The following is a 20920-nucleotide window of genomic DNA, read 5'->3' on the forward strand; positions in this document are numbered from 1 at the left end:
ATATGTATCAAAAGATGGCCTAGTCGGCCATCACTGGAAAGATTGGACTTGCAAACTTTATATGCCCCAGTACAGGGGAATGCAAGGGCCAAAAAGTGGGAGTGGGTGGGTAGGGGAGTGGGGGGTAGGGTATGGGGGACTTTTGGGATAGCATTGGAAATGTAAATGAGGAAAATACCTAATAAAAATATTAAAATAAAAGAGAAATTCTCATCAAGAGAAAAGAACATTGCTGAAGTTTAGACATCACTGCATCTACAGCTTAGAGAACAGAACGTAAGCTGGGACTTTTTTAAATAAGGCCATGAGTTATGAGACTTTTTCCCTCTATCAAGTACACTGTAGGAAAATATACAAATCTCAATCAGGTAGTAAAGATGTGAATAAAAGACCAGTTCTTAAGAAGGACGTTCAATTAACTAGATCCTTTTTTGAATCTCACCTGTAAAAATTATCTGTTGAAGGCAAAGACAATGAGAACCATATCAAAGGATAATAATAATGTTGATTATCTGAATTATTTTTGTTAAAAGAGCTTGTAGAACCTCTCAAAGGAATATATATTATATAATCATAACATTTATTTGCACATGTGTTTGAGCTCAGTTGCAGATAGCAAAGGAAACAATTTGCAACATCTTATATATAAGGTTCAGTAATGTTATACTTTCTGAATGCTTTCCTACACAACTACATAATGAAGTTAATTTTAGGCTCTGTAACATTTTAAAACAAGAAATATTTTATAAGTGGAATGATGCTGGTGTGCAGTGGTCTGTGATGTCCTTTCAAATATCATATGTGCATTAAATCAGGTTTTAGAACTCTAACAATGGGAACTTGTTATGATGCTACCTTCAGTTAACATTGCTATACTGTAGATCATGTATAAGTCACTCTTTTTTTTTGCAGATTTTTAGTAGGTCATCTGATAATGTATTAAAAAATCTCAGAAGTCAGTCACAAAAATATCATGAAGCATACATGACATTCAGAAGCTTCTCTTCAAGAGCAATCACTGGGAACACACACACATATATGGACACACTTGCCTCTCCACCTAGTAGCACAGCAGCAGTGTTCCCCCTTAGCTTTGTCACATTTAAATAAGCCTGAGCCATGCCTCTTCTCTCTATGTCCGCTCAACAAGGATACAAAACAATACCTACTTTAGTCTATCATCTCTACTTTCATTCCCCATCCTCCAACAGTGCTGATAAGACAAACATTTTATTGTCCTCTCCCCATCAGTGGGTCTGTAATAGGGTGAAAGGCAGGAACAGAAATAGAGGAATTATTTTTGCCATGCTGAGCATGTGAGGATTGAAGCTTCCCAAGTTTTAAGCTCATGGTTGTGAATAACTCTGCCCTTATATCTGATCTTTCCAGCCGAACAATCATATAAAACGAAGCAATTACTATTTCATCATGTCCAGTGATAAATGATTTCTACCTTTAAAAAATACTATTTCCAGTGATCTAAAACTTGTAAGAGAGAACAAGTAGGTATTTTTGGCAAAGTAAAGCCTGAAATATGAAAATCTATTAAAAGACATCACTTACAGATTTGGGAAAATGCCAATAAATTTTGTCTCTATATAAATATTCCTTTATGCCCACAAGCATTTGTGATGAGTGATGAAGAGGGCAGTTACAGCAGATTGAAAGTGAATCCCAAGGAATTTCAGGAACAAACAGATGGTGAGGATGTGCACGGGAGCATCCTAGGTTCTCCTGTACCACACACATGACCAAGGGAGCAAATGAGCCTCCGGTAGCATTTAAACCAGCATGAACCATTAATTCCCTACGGTAGTTATGAAGCTGCAGCCATGATTTTCCTGTGTGTGTTTGCAAGACCCTACACATGATTTCAGTCTACAAGATCAGATTAGCTTTTAGTAAAATATGTGGATGTATTTTATTGCATTTTTAAAATAAATAACACAGTCATTACGCCAACCCCAAGGCTTCAGTATTGGCGAATGTAAAATTGTGTTTCATAATCAGAATAATTCATAGGAAGCTTTCCTGTCATAGGAAAGTGATGTTCTCTTTAGAATCAGGAAGGGCCCATTACTGTGTTGAAAAGTTTGGCTCTAGAATATGATAGCAAAGGAATTATAAATGTGAACACTATTTTTAGAACTTCAAGATAAATAGGAGTCTTTTTAACTCACAAAAATGTGAAATGGAGAATAGTATTAATTACCTGGATCACAGAAAGGCATATTTTGACTTTTTTGCTTCTCATAAAACACAGCTGCTATTGATATTGATAGAGATTGTATCCAAAGTGGTTGAAAACACAGACTAAGGAGACCACCTGATCTTACATTAAAATCTTTCACTGGTGCTGCTTTCTAAAACTGCAATTTATAAATTTTCAAGCACAGAAAACAGAAATGCTATGCCAACTTTAAGGGTTTTTTTCCAGATATGATATTAAGTTAATGCTCTTCAATTTCAGTGTAGTATAACAATGAATATTTATAAGCAATGGTTCTTATAACACTTCTGCCTGTTGCTTAAACATGCACAACAAGTGTAAGAATATGTAATTTTACTTTTCAGTACCATGACAAATATCTAAAGGGTTAGAAGGAAGACTAGAACGTTTAATAAGATTTAATAAAAATGTTATATACACAGAAAGTATGTCCATAATCATATTGAATACAGCCATAAAATAAACTTAATTTGCAGATAAAATGTTAATATATTTTAGTATTGATGGTATTATGAGAAAAATAACTAGCTAGTACCCCCAGAGCTCCCAGGGACTAAACCACCAACCAAAGAGTACAGATGGTGCGACTCATGGTTCCAGTTGCATATGCAGCAGAGAATGTCCTAGTTGGTCATCAATGGGAGGAGAGACCCTTGGTCCTGTGAAGGTTTTATGCCCCAGTGTTGGCAAATGCCAAGACCAGGCAGCAGTAGTTGGTAGGTTGGTGAACAGTGGGAAGGAGGAGAGAATAACGGTAGGGGGCTTTTCTACAACCCTATAGGTGGAACAACAATATAAACTAACCAGTGCCCCCATAGCTCCTGTCTCTAGCTGCATATGTAGTAGAAGATGGCCTAGTCGGCTGTCATTGAGAAGAGGCGCCCCTTGGTCTTGCAAACTTTATATGCTCCAGTACAGGGGAATAGCAGGGCCAAGAAGTGGGAGTGCGTGGGTAGGGGAACAGGGTGGGGGGAGGTTATAGGGGACTTTTGGGATAGCATTTAAAATGTAAATGAAGAAAATATCTAATAAAAATTAGAAAAGAAAAGAAAAGAAAAGAAAAGAAAAGAAAAGAAAAGAAAAGAAAAGAAAAGTCTGAGTGGTGGTGGCGCATGCCTTTAATCCCAGCACTCAGGAGGCAGAGGCAGAGGCAGGCAGATTTCTGAGTTTGAGGCCAGCCTGGTCTACAAAGTGAGTTCCAGGACAGCCAGGGCTATAGAGAGAAACCCTGTCTCAAAAAAAAAAAAAAAAAAAAAAAGCAAAACAAAAACAAAAATATAAAAAAAAAATTAAAAAGTAAATAAAGATATCTGATAAAATTAAAAAATAATTCTAGTAAAGCTAATTTCATCAAACAATATTTTATACCTATAGCATGCACTACTATTACTAGTCTATATCTTCAGTCTTCTCAGCCTAATTTGATATTATTTCAAGCTACATTTTTCATCAGTAAGAGAAAATTTAAAGTTTAAAACCTTAAGTAGTTAATTTATGTTTGCCTCAGCATTGTAAGTACCTCATAAAGGACTGGTAAGAACTCATTTTCTCATGGCACATTTACAAATTATTTCTACTCTAATAGTCATAAAGTGTTTGGTTGTAATATGAATTGTTCTATAACATGTTTTATAAAGCAAAACTTATGACTGGCTTATTTAAATGTCTCTATAAGTTAGAGAAAAACTCATTGAAAGGATGAAATTACATGTGTATTTGGCATAATTTTCTGATTTCTGAAAATATTCGTATCAATACAAAGCTTACATTGTTATATACAACCAAATTATGTGCTGAACTCCATATTCAGATAACTAGAATTTACCTAGTGTGCTACAGTACAAGATATATTTCAAAACTGCCCATTGCTTGCTGTTTATTTTACAAATAACTAAAAGAGAAGATCAAAGGCTCTGAACACAAATGGATGATACACAGAAACACTAGCCACTCTGATGTGATCAGAGAATATTACCGCATATATCAACTGAAATATTGTTTTCTCTTTATGAACAAATAATCATTATACCCCTCTATTTTTTTACATATTCAAGGTGAGTAAAAAGTCAATGACTAGTATTTGATGATTACATACTGCATAAATGTATTAACTTATTATACCCTACATGATGCCATTAAAATAATTTTTTAAATGCTGAGGTCTTGGTGCCAAGCTGCAGCATCTGTTAATGCCCACAGAAGTACCACTTCAGGAAAAAGCCCAGCTGTTACACCGTAATGCAAAAAGAAAAAAAAAATCTGCAGCATAGTTTTAAGTGACTTACAAACCCCTTGCCTTTGTGAAGGAAGCTCTAACCACACAAGGTTTTTGAACATACAAAAGGCAAACAGAGACCTCAGTCCAGGATTTTGGAGAAACTGCTATCAAGAGCATGGGTCTACAAAAATGAAAATAACAATGACTTTTTTCAGATAAAAAATATAAAAAAATATAAAAACAGACCATATAGTTTAGGGATGCACAGCCCAAAAGATTACACTGCAATTGGTAAGAAGTAATTTTAGTTCAATGTTTTTTGTTTTTTTGTTTTTATTTATGACTGACAGGATACATAACAGTGTATAAATTAGGAATGATTGATCAATTCACACATCATTTTTTAGTTCAATTTTAATTCAAGTCAGACAGTGCCTTCTTTGTCAATATTTGTACAACATGAGGATCCAAATTGGTAAGAATTAAATATGAATACTCGCTTTAAATAAAAGAGCAAGTGATGGGTCTGATTGTATCTGCTTTTAATGCTTAATGGAATTTGCACTAATTGATAAATCTTATTAATGAGAGACTAGCAAGTGGAAGGTGTCAAGCATTAGAGAATAGACAAATCTGCAAAGGCAGAACATCTAAAACAGATTTTATAAATCATTTTAAAGTGCAAAACTATAGGGCAAGCTGCAGGATGGGACCGTTTTAAAACAGAGAGAGCCCAACATGCCTATTCACTTTAAAATCATACTTTAGATCAAAATTGCCTCTCTTATGGACTTTATGATAATAATTTCATATATATATATATATATATATATATATATATATATATATATATATAATATCAGCTGTTTATATTTTTCCTGAAAAATCATTGGTTTCTTTTGCCTTTTGTATACCCATGCTCTTTACACCAATGTATAAAGAATACATTTTCTGAGAAAATCTTTTACATGTGTGGACAATTCATGTGTGGACAATTCTGTTCATCCAGGTTCTAAAGAATTCAGAGAGATTCAGAGAGAGAGAGAGAGAGAGACAGACAGACAGACAGAGACAGACAGAGAGACAGAGATATATGAAGAGACAGACAGATAGGCAGGCAGAGAGAGACAGAAGATACCATAAACTGTAAATTAGTGTGAAAATAAAATTTTATATAGTTTTGTTAGCCCATATATAAATCTTTTATCCATGATTCATAAAATCCTTCACCAGATAATAATTGGTAACCTTAATACACAGTTTATTTGTTTGTTTGTTTTTTAATATACCAACAATTTAAAGCAGTGACAATATTTACACACTAAACCTCATAAATCAGAAAATCAACACAAAGTAAAGACATAGTAGAATCATTTAGTACTTCAAAGAAGAAGGGGAAGCAGGAGAAGGAGAAGAATGAGAAGAAGGAGAAGGAGAAGGAGAAACAGAAATACAAAAAAAAAAAAAAAAAAAACATTCCCAGAAGCATCCAGCTCTAGAGTCCTATAAAGTTGGGCTAATAGGAAACTGGAGAGTAAGATGGCAGACTAGTACCTCCTAAGGTGAAACCTAAGACTCACCTTCCCCTTTCTCTCCTTCAGGGGCTATAATTATAATGACTCTAAAGCTATACATAAGGTTTAGCTGTGCAGAAGTAGTCTAAATCTATCCATTTCTGGTACACTCTTATACAAGCAGCTTCTCTGGTGAACTTTACTATTTCTCATGTTACTTTAGTCAATCTGGCAATCACTAGTACTTTTGCTTCTACCACCAAATTTGTGCTGAAAATTTTAGGGCCAGTGTTATAAATGACTTCTTGGTTGGCAAATGCAGTGGCTGACAAAAGCAGACATTCTTTCCTTGGGCTTATCCTTAGATAATGTTGGTCAATTTCTTACTAAATTTTAATATTCTGTTTCTTTTCTTTCTACCTATCTATGTGCTTTTTCATTTTTAATTCCTGCTGAGAATCTATTGTGGCCTCTCTTCCATGTGCTAAAGCTTGTATTTATTAGTTTTACCTTTAGCTTGACATAATATACAATAATTATATAAAAGCTTTAATCAGGAATTGTCAAGATCAGGTGGAATTTCAAGAATGTCTTTGGGGATTATCTTGATTATTAATTAATGTTGGAAGACTCATCTCACTGCTGGTAGCATGATTCCCTAGTCAGAGGGTCCTGAACTGTACATGCATAGAGAAAATAAGCAAGCATTACTGAATTTACTCTGTACTCATTCTGTCTCTACCTTGGCTGTGGATGTGTTCTTTTAAGTTCCTATCTTGACTTGCTACAGTAATGGATTATGACCTTGACTTTTAAGGGAAATAAACCTCTTCACCCTAAATATTACTTTAATACAATGTATAAGTCACAAGGTTTGCTAACTGTAGCTATCTCTGTCCATAAGGAATTCAATAAGATTTAAGCAACCATAAATGAAGAATTCATTCCAGCAAAAGTGTCTTTATGAAAAAGGACACTATATCCATTTTCCATCTGTGTAGACATAACTGCAATAACTATAAGTAATTGTTCAAATTATTTATATTAGTTTTTAAATCTGAAACATTGTTGGAAAGGCACTCAGTCAATTCAGTGTTTCTCACTGGCTGTATTCCTGTCATGCCCATGAATGGTTGTAGTTTCAGAAGACTCCAGCTCTGTTGTACTGGCTTGGGTTCCTCATAGGAATACAGTATTCTTAAGTTAGATGTTTCTCTTTGAATATGCCATATATTTAAATTTAATTTTATTCTGTTCCTAAGCACGCTTTTCATTCTATGTTCCCTACTTCAATGAGCAACATCACTATTTCCAGTCTAGAAATCTGACATTACTCTTCAATCTCACATTCCCGGAGTGTATATTCAACTACCCACTGAGTCAAGCTGGTTATATGTGTAGTTATTTTCCAGACAAGGCCTTTTCTGGCACATCTCAATAGCTACTTGAACCTGGCCTCAACACATTTACAATGAGGTCGCCTTATTTCTGTTTTATTTGCTGCTATACTTTTTTTTTTTTAATAAAGGTCTTCATAAATTAATGCTTCAGCATACAAAAGGTATTAAATAGTCCCATTAAGTCATATTTTAACATAGTGATTGTGATTTCTTAGGAAGAGAATTCTTCTTATATTATCATTATGAAATCTACATTCCATTGAAAGTATTTACTATAAAGAGCAACAACATTTTGCATATAATCATGCATATTTTATACATTTAAGTAGCTATTTTATCATTTTAAATTTCTAAGAATATTTATCTAACATTTTTAAGAAGAAGAAACAAAAAACCTATTAAACAATCATTTTAAATATGTTTGTAGTTGGTATGTGATCTATTAAAATACTTATTTTTGCCACTAGGGGAACCATGGATTTCTTTGAATTGTTTTTTTTTTTTTTTCTTTTTTTCTTTACAAATTTTATTGTATTAAATTTTTGGTAAAAAGACTCTATATTAATTTTCAGCAGGTGAGTTTATAAGATCATCTTACATACGTATGTGTGTGGGGGGGGGGGCTGGGAAGAGAGAGAGGGAGAGGGGAGAGGGAGAGGAATAGGGAAAAAGAAAGAAAGAAAAAGAAAGAAAGAAAGAAAGAAAGAAAGAAAGAAAGAAAGAAAGAAAGAAAGAAAGAAAGAAAGAAGAGAAACAGACAGACAGACACACATACACACACACATACACACACACAGAGAGAGAGAGAGAGAGAGAGAGAGAGCAAGCACCAGGAATATGAGGATGTCCAAAGCTATATTATTTGTCAAATCCAATGTTGTAAAATTCTGCAAGAAGCCTTTCAGTGCTTAGATTCTCATTCTCTCAAAAATAAAAAACGTACAAACAGCATAAATGAAAGTTGTTTCTCCTCTCTTGTTTATTTTAAACTAATAAATACTAGTTAATTGTGACTTTCCAGGTTGAATTGTCTAAAATACTAACAAATTTAAAATGTTTACATCGATCTGATGAAGGCTAACATTAAATTGGACTACAAAAGTCTCTCAGAATTACTCAGGTCATTGAGATGTTTTAGCCAGCATAGACATTTGTCATTTGAAGATGCCAGGTGGACAACCTGAGTTGTACCATGGAAAGCATATAAGTTGAAGCTGTGAATCAGCAACACAAAGATGACCTTAGACATTCTACATGGATATATCCCTGAGCACACTCCCTCCAACATATACACACCATATACACAACATACTCACATATGTGAAAAAAAAAAAAGAAAAAAACCAAATCAAAGCAATTCTCAAAGAGACATTGGCTTGAACACTTTCCTAAAATTAAATGTCTGAAGTTTTTTAGTCATTACTTGGATTGTTCAAATTTACTTTTTGCTAAAGATTAAAATCATAGATGTAGAATTTTATGCAATTCACATTTAACCTTATAAATCATATTATTTTATCTGGAATACATATCACTAGTTTACCTGAATATAGTTCATTTCTCATTCTCAAAGAAACCTTCATCCATAAGATGTACACTTTGGCTGGAAGTATTCAAAAAAACAGGATGCCAATTGTATCTCGGATATTCTTAGTTTCTGGGCTAATATCCACTTATCAATGAGTACATATCAATTGCGTTCTTTTGTGATTGGGTTACCTCACCCAGGATGATATCCTCCAGATACATCCATTTGCCTAAGAATTTCATAAATTCAGTGTTTTTAATAGCTGAGTAGTACTCCATAGTGTAAATGTACCACATTTTATGTATGCATTTGCAAAACACAAGAAAATCAAGAAGAAGGAAGACCAATGCGTGGATACTTTATTCCTTCTTAGAATAGGGAACAAAATACCCATGGAAGGAGTTACAGAGAAAAAGTTTGGAGCTGATACAAAAGGATGGACCATCCAGAGACTGCCCCACTCAGGGATCTATCCCATAATCAGCCACCAAACACAGACACTATTGCATCTGCCAGCAAGATTTTGCTGAAAGGACCATGATATAACTGTCTCTTATAAGGCTATGCCAGTGCCTGGCAAATACAGAAGTGGATGCTCACAGTCATATAGTGGCTGGAACACAAGGCCCCCAATGGAGGAGCTAGAGAAAGTACTCAAGGAGCTAAAGGGATCTGCAAACCTATAGGTGGAACAACAATATGAACTAACCAGTAACCCCAGAGCTTGTGTCTCTATTTGCATATGTAGGAGAAGATGGCCCAGTTGGCCAGCATTGGGAAGAGAGGCCCCTTGGTCTTGCAAACTTTTTATGCCTCAGTACAGGGGAATGCTAGGGCCAAGAAGTGGGAGTGGCTGGGTAGGGGAGCAGGGTGGGGGGAGGGTATAGGGGACTATTAGGATAGCATTGGAAATGTAAATGAAGAAAATATCTAATAAAAAATTGAAAAAAAAAGAACCAGAAAAAAAAAAAGCAAACAGGATGCCACTTTAAGGGTACACATCAAGACAAGACACTTAATGATAAGAGACTTAATGTTTCTTTCAGACATGAAGGTAACAGGATTTTGCTGTCATTATGTTTCAAATATTGAATATGTAGACACTTATGTTATGCTTAACTCTGACCTAAGTGTAGAAATAATACAATAATCATTAAGCTAATTGCATATACGGTAAATGATTTTTATTAAATTATGTTTGTGTTACAGTCTAGGAGTAAATAAAACCACATAGCTTTTCTTCTGAACATTAGGTAGCTCCTTGTGGCCAGACAAGGATGTTTTACTGTATGTTAAGTTTCAATGGCTATTGATTTTTAATTTTTAAAATAATTTATCAGAACAATGTATTTACACATCAGTAAATCATGTTTGAAAACATGGTATAATTCCCCTATGAGACAGGCAAACTGCAATATTGTAGGCAAGATTCTTATGTGCTGACAGAGATAATAGCAAAGACACCTTATGAGCTAGCATGAAATTACATACCCTTCACACTTACCTTTGATTTTTCCCACTATTTCACCACTAACAAAACACAAATATTTTAACACTCTTCCAAATGCTTTGAAAACTGTATATTACTCAGTTATTTACAGCTAATGCTACAGATTACTTTACCCACCTTTATTTACTCCATGCTTTCTCTTAGTATAAACTGGGGGGTAAAAGTTGGGACATTAGCATATAATTTGTAAAATTAGTTACTAACAAACACACACACACACACACACACACACACCAACAACAGAAACCTCACCTGTTTTAAAAGATCTTCAAATAGAACATACTGATGTTGGACTAGTTTTTTAAAATACTGTCAAATCTCAGGCACCTGGCTTGATTAAGTCATTCTATTCTCTGGTCTTTGATCTCGCCAAGTTTAAAGTCACTTAAGCCAACTAGTTCTATTGCTATAATCTTTGTAAAGATGCTCTCCACCAAAGCACAGATGACAATCCCCCTCATTGTTTTAACTTAATTTTTATAACCTTCTGCCTTGTGTGGTATTGTGATTTAATAGATGGTTTTATATAAAATTTTATGTATATATTTTTCCTAATGAGCCATCTTTTTTTTTTTTTTCTCTCTTCTGATTCCTTGAGATCCCTAAAGAGTGTCTGGTGTATAAGGTAAGGATTTGTTTAAAATGCAGTTAGAAATAACAAATTTGACATAGGCTTGATAACCAGCAGTTTTCCTTAAACTCTGTGTGATTCATCTTATTCATAGCAGCTTCTGTCATTTCCTTATTTTTGCAAGGAATAATAGCTTTGTAAAACCCTTTTAAGGGACCAGCAACTTACTGAGCCATCTTGTTGGTAAATATTCACTTACTCATATAAGAGACCATGTGACATGATTAAAACTTAAGACCATTTTTATGACTTATCTTAAAATGTATAGTCTCCAGCAATATTTTTATTATTTGTGAATATGTGTGAGTATTCCATGTATGCGGCTGTTGATGAAAAGGCCAGAAGACACCAATGGATTCCATGGTGCCATCTAACACAGGTGCTGTGAACCGTACCAAGTTCTCTGTAAATGCATCAGGTTGTCTTAAATACAGAGTCATCTCTCTGACCTAAAGAAATATTCTTTTTTAAGTAACTTTGCAGTCAGTCATCTGTTAGATTAGAACATCCAGACCATGTCTTTTACATTAAAAACCATTTACACACACACACACACACACACACACACACACACACACACATGCAAAGGCTATCTGTCTATCTGTAATCAAGCTGTCTTAAGCTTTGTTTTCATGTGACCAGCTGAGGACATAATGTAGTTTGTTACTGCTTTGTAAGTAGCCACATTTGTTTCTTTGTTTCTTTTGTTTTTCTCTTGAGCACAGATCTTGATTATTTCATTGTTTTAGCTGTGGTTTTGTAGTCTGTTCTTTTTAAGTATTATATTGACTAAATCTTCATATTTTGTTTTATAAGGAAAGCAGAGTTTGTTATTCTAAGGTACTTTTAAATGGTACTTTTAAACAAAAATAAATTGTTCTAGAACTCCTTAGCATGAATATAATGTTTTATTCCAATGGAAGAAAAAGTCTTAACGTGTCATAGTTCCTGGAATGTACAGTAACCTCATCTGTTAATTCATTTTTGCTTTTGTAATAAAGTTGTAAATGTCACTGCATAAGTAATTAAATTGTTTCTGAGGCGCGATGACAGCAGGTCAGTGTTTTCCCTCTAGAGGAGTCTCTAAGGCAACATTGTAAACTGACTCTCACACCAAAGTCAACAAAACATGGGATACCCTACAGAAGAGAGCATGTCTACAGAGATTTTTTCTCAAATGCACAATTGCCTGGCTTCGTCTATATACTGGAGGAGCCAAAACCTTAAATTCTCTCTGTTATAACACTTTTTTAAAAACATGGGATACCCTACAGAATAGAGCATGTCTACAGAGTTTTTTCTCAAATGCACAATTGCCTGGCTTCGTCTATATACTGGAGGAGCCAAAACCTTAAATTCTCTCTGTTATAACACTTTTTTAAAGAAACAGCTTGTACTTAGAATAAAGCCTGCAAGCCATATTGTATAAAGCATCAGGAAAAGAAAAGAGCAAAATGAGATAAAGATTGAGTCTGCACTCACGAAATGCTCTGTAGAATTCTTCAAGAGCCAGGTGCTTGTCAGCATTGAAGTCATCATACTTGAGCAGATCATACAAAGTACAGTCAGAAAGGTCCTTGTTCAATTCCTCTTGTTTAATCACCTGACAATCAAAACAAATGCAATGTTTATATCTTTGTCTTGATGTTTCTACATAATTAATTATAGCTAACAGTCACAGAATAGATTACTTTAAATCTGAAGAACAGCAAAGAGATAAATCAATATTAAACACTATTTTAAACATTTATTTTTATTATTCATCAAATTATTTTTAACCACTATAATGACATTAAGATACATTCTTAGAACGTTTCTAAATTTTCTAATGAAAAGCATCACAATATAACCTAACAAATGTGCATGTTTTCTCTTGAATTGTTTTCTTTATTTACACCAACTCGGGGAGACACCTGCACAGGAAAACCAGGTTCTGTGCCTCATTGACCTGTGCAAGCAGAAAACACTGCTCCATCCTGTCAGGAAAAGGGCAGTGTGCTGTGACTACTTCCTTCCTCATATTATTTGTGAAAAATGAAGTTAGATTTTTCTCCCTCATGCCTAAACTCCTCCAGAGCTGGGGGATGAGTCATCTGAGATTGGGCCAGACTCCCTGCTCACAAAAGAACTATTAAGCAAATGACTGTTTCCAGGAGCCAGACAGAATTAATGCACCGATTGATAGCAAGTCTATTCAAGCATGGGGAGGCAAACCATCATCGTCATTCCTACTCTGTCTGCTCCCATAGACCGAGCTTCAACATTTTTATACTCTGCTGATTTTGACTATTGCTTGTCAGAAAGCAGAGCTCACACAATTTAGCAGGCACTCCTATCCATGGTGTGCAGTTACATTGCTGGGCCCACAGTTCCCCAGTCTTTTAATATTCTACCATATATAGAGGCAGCCATTCCTACCGCTTGTACCTCATCTTCTGAATGGATTGTTGTTGTTGCTTTAAAGTGTAGTCAGAATACATAATATCTGTAGTCACCAGCTGTGTATTTGGGTCCTACCAATGTCACTTAATAGCTCTCTAATTTATTATAAGTAAATTCACATTACTCAATTAGAAAATAGATACAAATATTTTACCTCCATTCATATAGTAGTCAAGTGCAATCAAGCCATGTAGTATGTACTCAAAAAATGATCATTTAACATTAAAAAGTAATTGATCTTTATCTAATGTTTATCATTAAATAACTACCTGCTGGGTTTCAAGTACCAACTTGGGTGTGTTGTGAATTCACAAGTGTTTGTCTTTCTTTTTGTGAAAGACATTTCATATATGTGTTGCTAAATACAGGTAATTGATGATACCATTCTGAGGGTCTTCTGATGTTTTCAATCTATATTTTAATCCTTTATGAGATACCCATATATTGAAGGTTTGGTGGCCAAAATTAAATGTAATATGAATGACTTATGGGCTTTTTCTGAAGACGGAATCAACATATACTAAGAACCTGAGCAGTGACATCAAATGACAGCATACTAGCTGCCAAATAGTTCCTCCCTAATATATCCATTTATTTTATTAAAATTACATTATAAATAACTAGAAAAAATTAAAAAAAACATGATATAGAAATAAAACAGACCCTCAGTCTGCATTTAAGAGGACTTTTATAATGTTAGAATAGCGATTCTTAAGCTGCAGACCTTCACCTGAATTTTACATTTTATCCAATATGTTCTTATAGATAGCATTAAGTTTTTGTTGGTTAGGCTGGTATTTCCAAAATAGAGGTGTGGAAAACATAGGCTTATAATGCTTAACGTCCTTAGAAATGGATGCTGTTGATGCTGAGTATTCCACCATATGCTATGCACATTCTAGCTGCAGGGATTAACAATCATACCTAATGGCTGAAGCCATCAGTGCTATAAGCCTCTTGGGGAAATCAAGTCTTTCTTTTCCATTTAAAAGCAAAGATCCCTCAGCCATTATCCATCTGTTATTGATTATACTGCACATGAATATTTTGCTTGGGGCTGGGAGTTAGTAGTGCCTCTAATTGTGCCTCACTGTAATTTTTCCTGAACATTCCAATTGTTGGAATTAGGACAACATGTAGGACATGGAAACACCAGACTTCATCAGACATTTCAATATTAGTAACTTGTATGTCACACATAAATATGGAAATGGATAAATCAAGCAAAGACATGATTTTGATTTTTTGATTTTATGCCTTTTACTTTTTTCTAATCTGCTGCTAACATTAAATTCATTTTTAGGCATAGAAAATGAGTTTCCAGCATTTTTGGTACTTGCTTGTCTGGTGTGTTTTTGTTTTATATCAATTGGATTATGATTGTATAACGCATGCTGCTATTATGATGGGCTATAACAGTGTGAATGTGGAATCTACATGAAAAGCCCACAGAATTTTATAAGCAGTGCCATCACTCAGAGATAATTTAATGTTTTGATATTGTATTATATCTGGTTCAGATTCTTTTTCCTCTCCTCTAAATAAGCCACCCTTCTTCCTCCTCTTCTCTAGTCACTTCCTCAAGGGTTAACTTCTAACTGCCTCATCCTTCCAGCCACTGCTTCAGAGTCTGAAATACAGCATATGATAAGATAGATTTTAAAAAGTCTGTAGCTGAGAGCAGAGCAAGAGAGGGGTATATTTGAAAAAACATTCGTTGGAAAAAAATCATTTTGCAATAAAATATATTCACACGAACGGTGGAAGTCAGTCACATATTAATGGAACTTTGGAAACACCGCAACACTTTAGCACAATCATAAAGCAAGACCCCATTCTAGTCAAGATAAAAGACTTGCTCACTTTAATCATCTCCAAGTTGCAAGCAGTGAATCATGGGAAACGGTGCTCCTTTGTTCGAAAGACTACAAAGTACTTAACACAGAATTCAGTGTCAGGCCCAGCAGAGAAGACCTAACTATACCACTCTTGGGCATATACTCAAAATATGCCTACCATGCCACAGTGGCACATATTCCACTATGTTCATAGTGGCCTTGTTTGTAATAGCCAGAAGATAGAAACAACCCAGATATCTCACAACAGAAGAACTGAAATGAGAACAGAGGACATCCTGAGTTTTGTGGCAAATGGATGGAACAAGAAAATAAATATCATCCTGAGTGAGTTAACTGAGACTCAAAAAGACATGCATGGTATGTTCTCACAAATAAGTGGATGTTAGCAAAAAAACAAAACAAAACAAAATACAAAACAAAAACAAAAACAAAACAAAACAAAATAAAAAACCAGATACAGTCCACAGAACTCAAAAAGGTCAACAAACTGAAGGGCCCAAGTGAGGATGCCTCAGTGCCACTTGGGGAGGAAAAAGAAAGCAACCATAAGGGGAGAGGAATGGAGGCACCTGGAAGGGAAAAGGGATGGGGGTCTGTGTGAAGGGAACATGATCTGGTATTGGGTGGGGGAACAGGACTGAAGTCCTGAGGGGCAGAAAGAATAGAAATAGGCAACCTCAGGAGGTGAGAGGTTGGGGGACCCTCTAGAATTAACCAGAGACCTGGGAGGGGAGAGACTCTCAGGACTCAAAGGGAGGGACCTTAGATGAAATGCTCTACCCTAGGGAGAAGGAATTTGCATAGTTCACCTCCAGTAGAAAAACAGAGCATCAAATGGAAGGAAGGGGTTGCCATTCCACAGTCAAAAACTCTGACCCTGAATTGTTCCTGTCTGAAAGAAATGGAGGGACAAAAATGGAGAAGAGCCTGAGGAAAAGGACGTCAAGGGTCAGACCCAAATTGAGATCCAGCTCAGGGGGAGACTCCAAGGCCTGACACTATTACTGATGCTATGGTGTGCTTACAAACAGGGGCCTCCCATGACTGCCCTCCAAAGGCCCAACAAGCAGCTGAAAGAGTCAGGTGCAGATATTTATACTCAACGAATGGACAGAAGCTGGTGACCCCAGTGGTTGACCTAGGGTGTAGGACCATGGGCATCCTGGTTCCTGGTTGAGCTAAGGCTAGAAATTCCTGAAGCAATAGTATGCACTTCACCTTATTCTTGGGCATCAGGCCCCTATCACTAGTGTAAGACACCCATAGATTTGTGACCATGAGTCATGTAAGGGCAATGTCCCAATCTCCACCACAGGTAGAGGATGTGACCTATGGTCACATAGGCTCAAGACAGATCTCTATTTCAATGAGGTACCTAAAGGAGTAGAGGACTTAGCCTATAAGCTTTCCTTCCCAGATATTCCTCCCTCAAAATGTATCTCAGGCCAACCCTGAGAAGTGGGGTATGTTTTTACTCATCTACTTTCTACCATGACAATAAATGCCTTAAAACCATGGACTGCCTCTTTTCATCAGGATCCACGTTGGGGAGCCATGCAGAAGATCTTCACCTATAGAGCTGCTGTCTAATCTGCCATATAAGGCCTCTCTGTGCTCCCAGCCAAGGCAGCCACAAAAACTAAGCCAAGTCCAAGCCCCCCTCCAACACAGATGCAGATGCTCACAGTCAACCATTGGACTGAGCACAGTGACCGACTGAAATGTAGGAGTTAGGGGAAGGATTGAAGGAGTTGAAGGGGTACACATGGAGGAACCCATGGCTCCAGCCGAATATGTAGAAGAGGATGATGGCCTTGTCAGGCATCAATGGGTTGAGAGGCTCTTGGTCCTGAAAAGGCTTGATGACTCAATGTAGCAGAATGCCAGAACAGGGTGGTGGGATGATTGGTTGGTTGGAAAAAGTTCATAGAAGCAGGAAGATGGAGAGATAGAACAGGGGGTTTGCAGAGATGAATCAGGGAAATGTCAATAAGTAAAATATCCAATAAAAAACAACAGTACTGATAATAGTTTTAAACACTGAAATTATGAGGAAGTTTTGAGAGTCTACAATACTACAAAGAGATAAATCAATTACAAAAGCATTCTTAGAAACTTTGCAGATATATTTAAATTAGAATTACTGAAAACACAAATAATTAAAGCAAAAAATAAGAAATAAATTTGAAATACTCTTGAGACAAGTAATGGAAAACAACATATGTAAACTTCAAGGATGCAGCAAAATGAGTAGGAAAAGAGGAATTTATAGCTATCATTTCCATCAAGAATAGAAGTATGTTAAGTAATTAGCCTATTGTTGTGCTTCAAAGAGCTAGAGAAACAAAAATAGAACGGGAAACAAGTAGTGAAAAAGTTACTCAGACTATCAGAAGTGAAATAAATAAAAGTACAGAGAATAAATCATACAAAGATCAACAGAATGAGTTGATTTGCATATATTTCTTAAAAGAAAAGAAAATATACAAATGCTTTGTTTAACTAATAAGAACAAAAGAAGGAAGACAATAATAAACAAAATGCATATGAAAAGGGAGCCATTTTTTTTTTCACAAAGTAAACTCATTGGATACTTAGTCTGTTAAGAACAAGAAGGCCTGCCCGGGCAGTGGTGGGGCACACCTTTAATCCCAGCACTCTGGAGGCAGAGGCAGATGGATTTCTGAGTTCCAGGACTGTTTGGTCTACAGAGTGAGTTCCAGGACAATCAGGGATACACAGAGAAACCCTGTCTCAAAAAAAAAAAAAGGGGGGGGGGAAAAGATCTAGAAGGCCCCAAATTTGATAATGAAGAAAAAAGGGAGCCAATTCAAGGATGTACACACTGCATACAATTTATCTGATTGAATCATATGACACATGAAGAAATAAAAAATCTGGACATTCCATTAAGAAGAACATAGTAGTGTATAATGTATTTTGTCACAGGAAAAAAAAAAAAAAAAAAAACATGATTCGATGGTACCACTGCTGAATTTGGCCAGATATTTCAGAATAATAGAAATGATTTCAGACACGTCAGAAAACCTTGAGGAGGATCTAAGTCTTCTGGAGTGCATCCGAATAGGCCTGAGCTATGCTGATATCAGACACCAGACATTAGATGGTAAAGAGGCAAAAGACACAGGAGACAGAGGAGAAGAGGAATGGAAACAGAGTACACGTGGGAGAGAAAAAAGTAAGTATGGAAGGCAGGATGCCAGGGGTCAGTGTCTCCGCTGAATAGATGCAATAACTTCTACAACTATAAAGATAATCACTCACATTATACATAAGACTATGCTTTAAGTTGATCCCAGGATCCACTGAACAACATGTGAAAAAATTAAAGGAGAATTCATATACATGAATTCACAAATACATTATGCACCATATGAACAAAAAAAGAACAGATGCTATAGGATCATCTCAATAGGCAGAGACACCTTAAAATTCAGAACCCTTTCATGGTAAAAACTCAGAACAAATTTCATGCATCAGTAACATAAACAATGTATGCAGCACACCCACGGTGCCTATAACGTTCAATAAGGGAAACAGTAAGTTTTGTCTGGAAGAACTGGAACGGAGCAAAAGTGCCACTTTAATTACTAAAATAAGACTGGAAATTCCACATGAAACAATCAGGAGGTGCAAAAAGTCCAGGGCAACCAAGTTAGAACTGAAGGAGTAAAATCTTCACTACTTGATGAAATGTCTTATATAAAAACAATGCCAAATGTAAAGACAAAGGCTTCTTTGGAAAAATAAGTTCATCACCATGACAAGAAACAAAATCAACTGCAAAAAGCAACAGCAAATACTGTTCCTGACTTTAGAATTTTACTATAGCAATGTGTGTGTACAATTACTAATGCTCCAATAACTTGGGTTCTCCTCCTCCCTCCAACATTAATTCTCCTGAACAAATCATGATGAAACCAAGGGCACAGTGCTCTTGGTAGAGTCCAAGCTCAATGCTATTCTACATTTAAGAATTACCAAAGTCATCGATGAAGTCAAGAAGATTAATTCTGTACCCAGTAGATCACATCAATGTCTATAACTCAGAAAATGCAGATATATCTGTCACGAGAACGTACATCACTAGGTGTTAGATTCAAACCCCTCCAAACAACTTGAACTTCGTCCAATAATAAAGTGTCTGGGCACTTTTTTATTTCTTACATTTCTTCCTCTCTTCATATCATTTTTGCTGTCTTAAAACCTTTTCTTTCTTTTTTTTTTTTTCTTCAGAAACTATGAATGGAGGAGCATGGAGAAGCATGTCATATACAGAAGTAAATTAGCACACCAGGATTCACAGGCCCAGTTTTGATGAAGTTTCTATTGTAAAGAAGTTGAGTATAAATAAGAGATGGTATAATTAAAGAAGACAACTATAGCTTATCTTCAGGGATCTACACAAAGGCAACTTGAAAAGAGAATAAATGATCAAAAGAGCAAATTTTATTTTTTAAACATATGAAATACAACTATCCTCTAGAAATAATAATAATAAGGAAATTGTTAAATATTGAGTTATCTTTTATTTTTTCTACAGTGCTTAATATTACATTTAAAAATCAAGATGTTGTGGATAGCTCTGGGGCTAATTATATTTGTTGTTAATTCCGTTCTGCTGTGAATAGATGCGAATGAGGAATGAGTCAACACTCAGGTGATTTCCTGTAACCTGCTTCCCACCTTAATTTGTAAAATAAAGGAGAGCTGACAATTGGGCAGATAAGGGGAAGGTGGAGCAGAAGGTGGAGAGAGCGAGAAGAAGGAGAAAATGGAAGAGGGAGAAGACTCAGAGGAAGAGGAAGAAGAAGAAATGCTGAGCAGAAGCACATGGCCTGGAGAAACCACAAGTTCTAAGGGGTCTCATAGATGTGGAAGATGGTAGTTTAGTGGTAGATCTGCCCAATCTAGGCACACAGCATCTATTCATATTAATTGAGTTGTGATTTCATTGCAGGGGCATATCTGGGTTGGAGATTTACCACAACACATGGCTTTGCAAGATGGCCTAGCAGGTAAAGGCACTCGATGCCAAGTCTGACTACCTTATTTCACACTCTTCTACTAGAAGGAGAGACCCTACTCCTCTTATGTATTCCCTGACCATGCACATCAAATGAATAAAATGTAATTCAAAATAATCAATATGGCAATTAAAACATTTGAAAATTAATATGAAAATACATTGATTATAGTAGTATTAGAAACATAAATATTTTATGTGTATGACATACTATTTCTCCTGTGAGAGTTTTCAGAACATAGATATAAAACTTTTAAATGTTTTTTATTGCATTCTAAAGTAAAATTCCTAATAATGCTTAAAATAACATTTCTAAATTAAAACAATCCAGTTTTCTTGGTATGGAATAGATATAGCACTTTATACACACACACACACACACACACACACACACACACACACACACACATACATACATACACACACACATTCACACATTACACATTAGTTGAGGGCTTTATCTTTCTCTGTTATGTGACAACAGTTGTTATTATAATCTGAAATCCTTAGCACTAAAAGAATTTCCATGACTTTTAAGACA

The 20920-nt window shown here is 35.6% G+C and overlaps 1 protein-coding gene across 5 annotated transcripts in view; it reads right to left on the reverse strand.

The window, feature by feature from the left end:
- Fstl5 (follistatin like 5) overlaps positions 1-20920 on the reverse strand; it is a 624701-nt gene that overhangs the window by 265312 nt on the left and 338469 nt on the right. For all 5 annotated transcript variants that reach the window (XM_029475620.2, XM_021158305.2, XM_085835827.1 and 2 more), the window contains exon 6: positions 12514-12634. In XM_029475620.2, coding sequence (XP_029331480.1) covers positions 12514-12634 — 121 coding nt within the window. The remainder of the gene's footprint in view (positions 1-12513; positions 12635-20920) is intronic.

The sequence above is a fragment of the Mus caroli genome, unplaced genomic scaffold (genome assembly GCF_978045245.1).
Source record: "Mus caroli unplaced genomic scaffold, Mus_caroli_1 scaffold_3, whole genome shotgun sequence".
NCBI classification, from domain to species: Eukaryota; Metazoa; Chordata; class Mammalia; order Rodentia; family Muridae; genus Mus; species Mus caroli.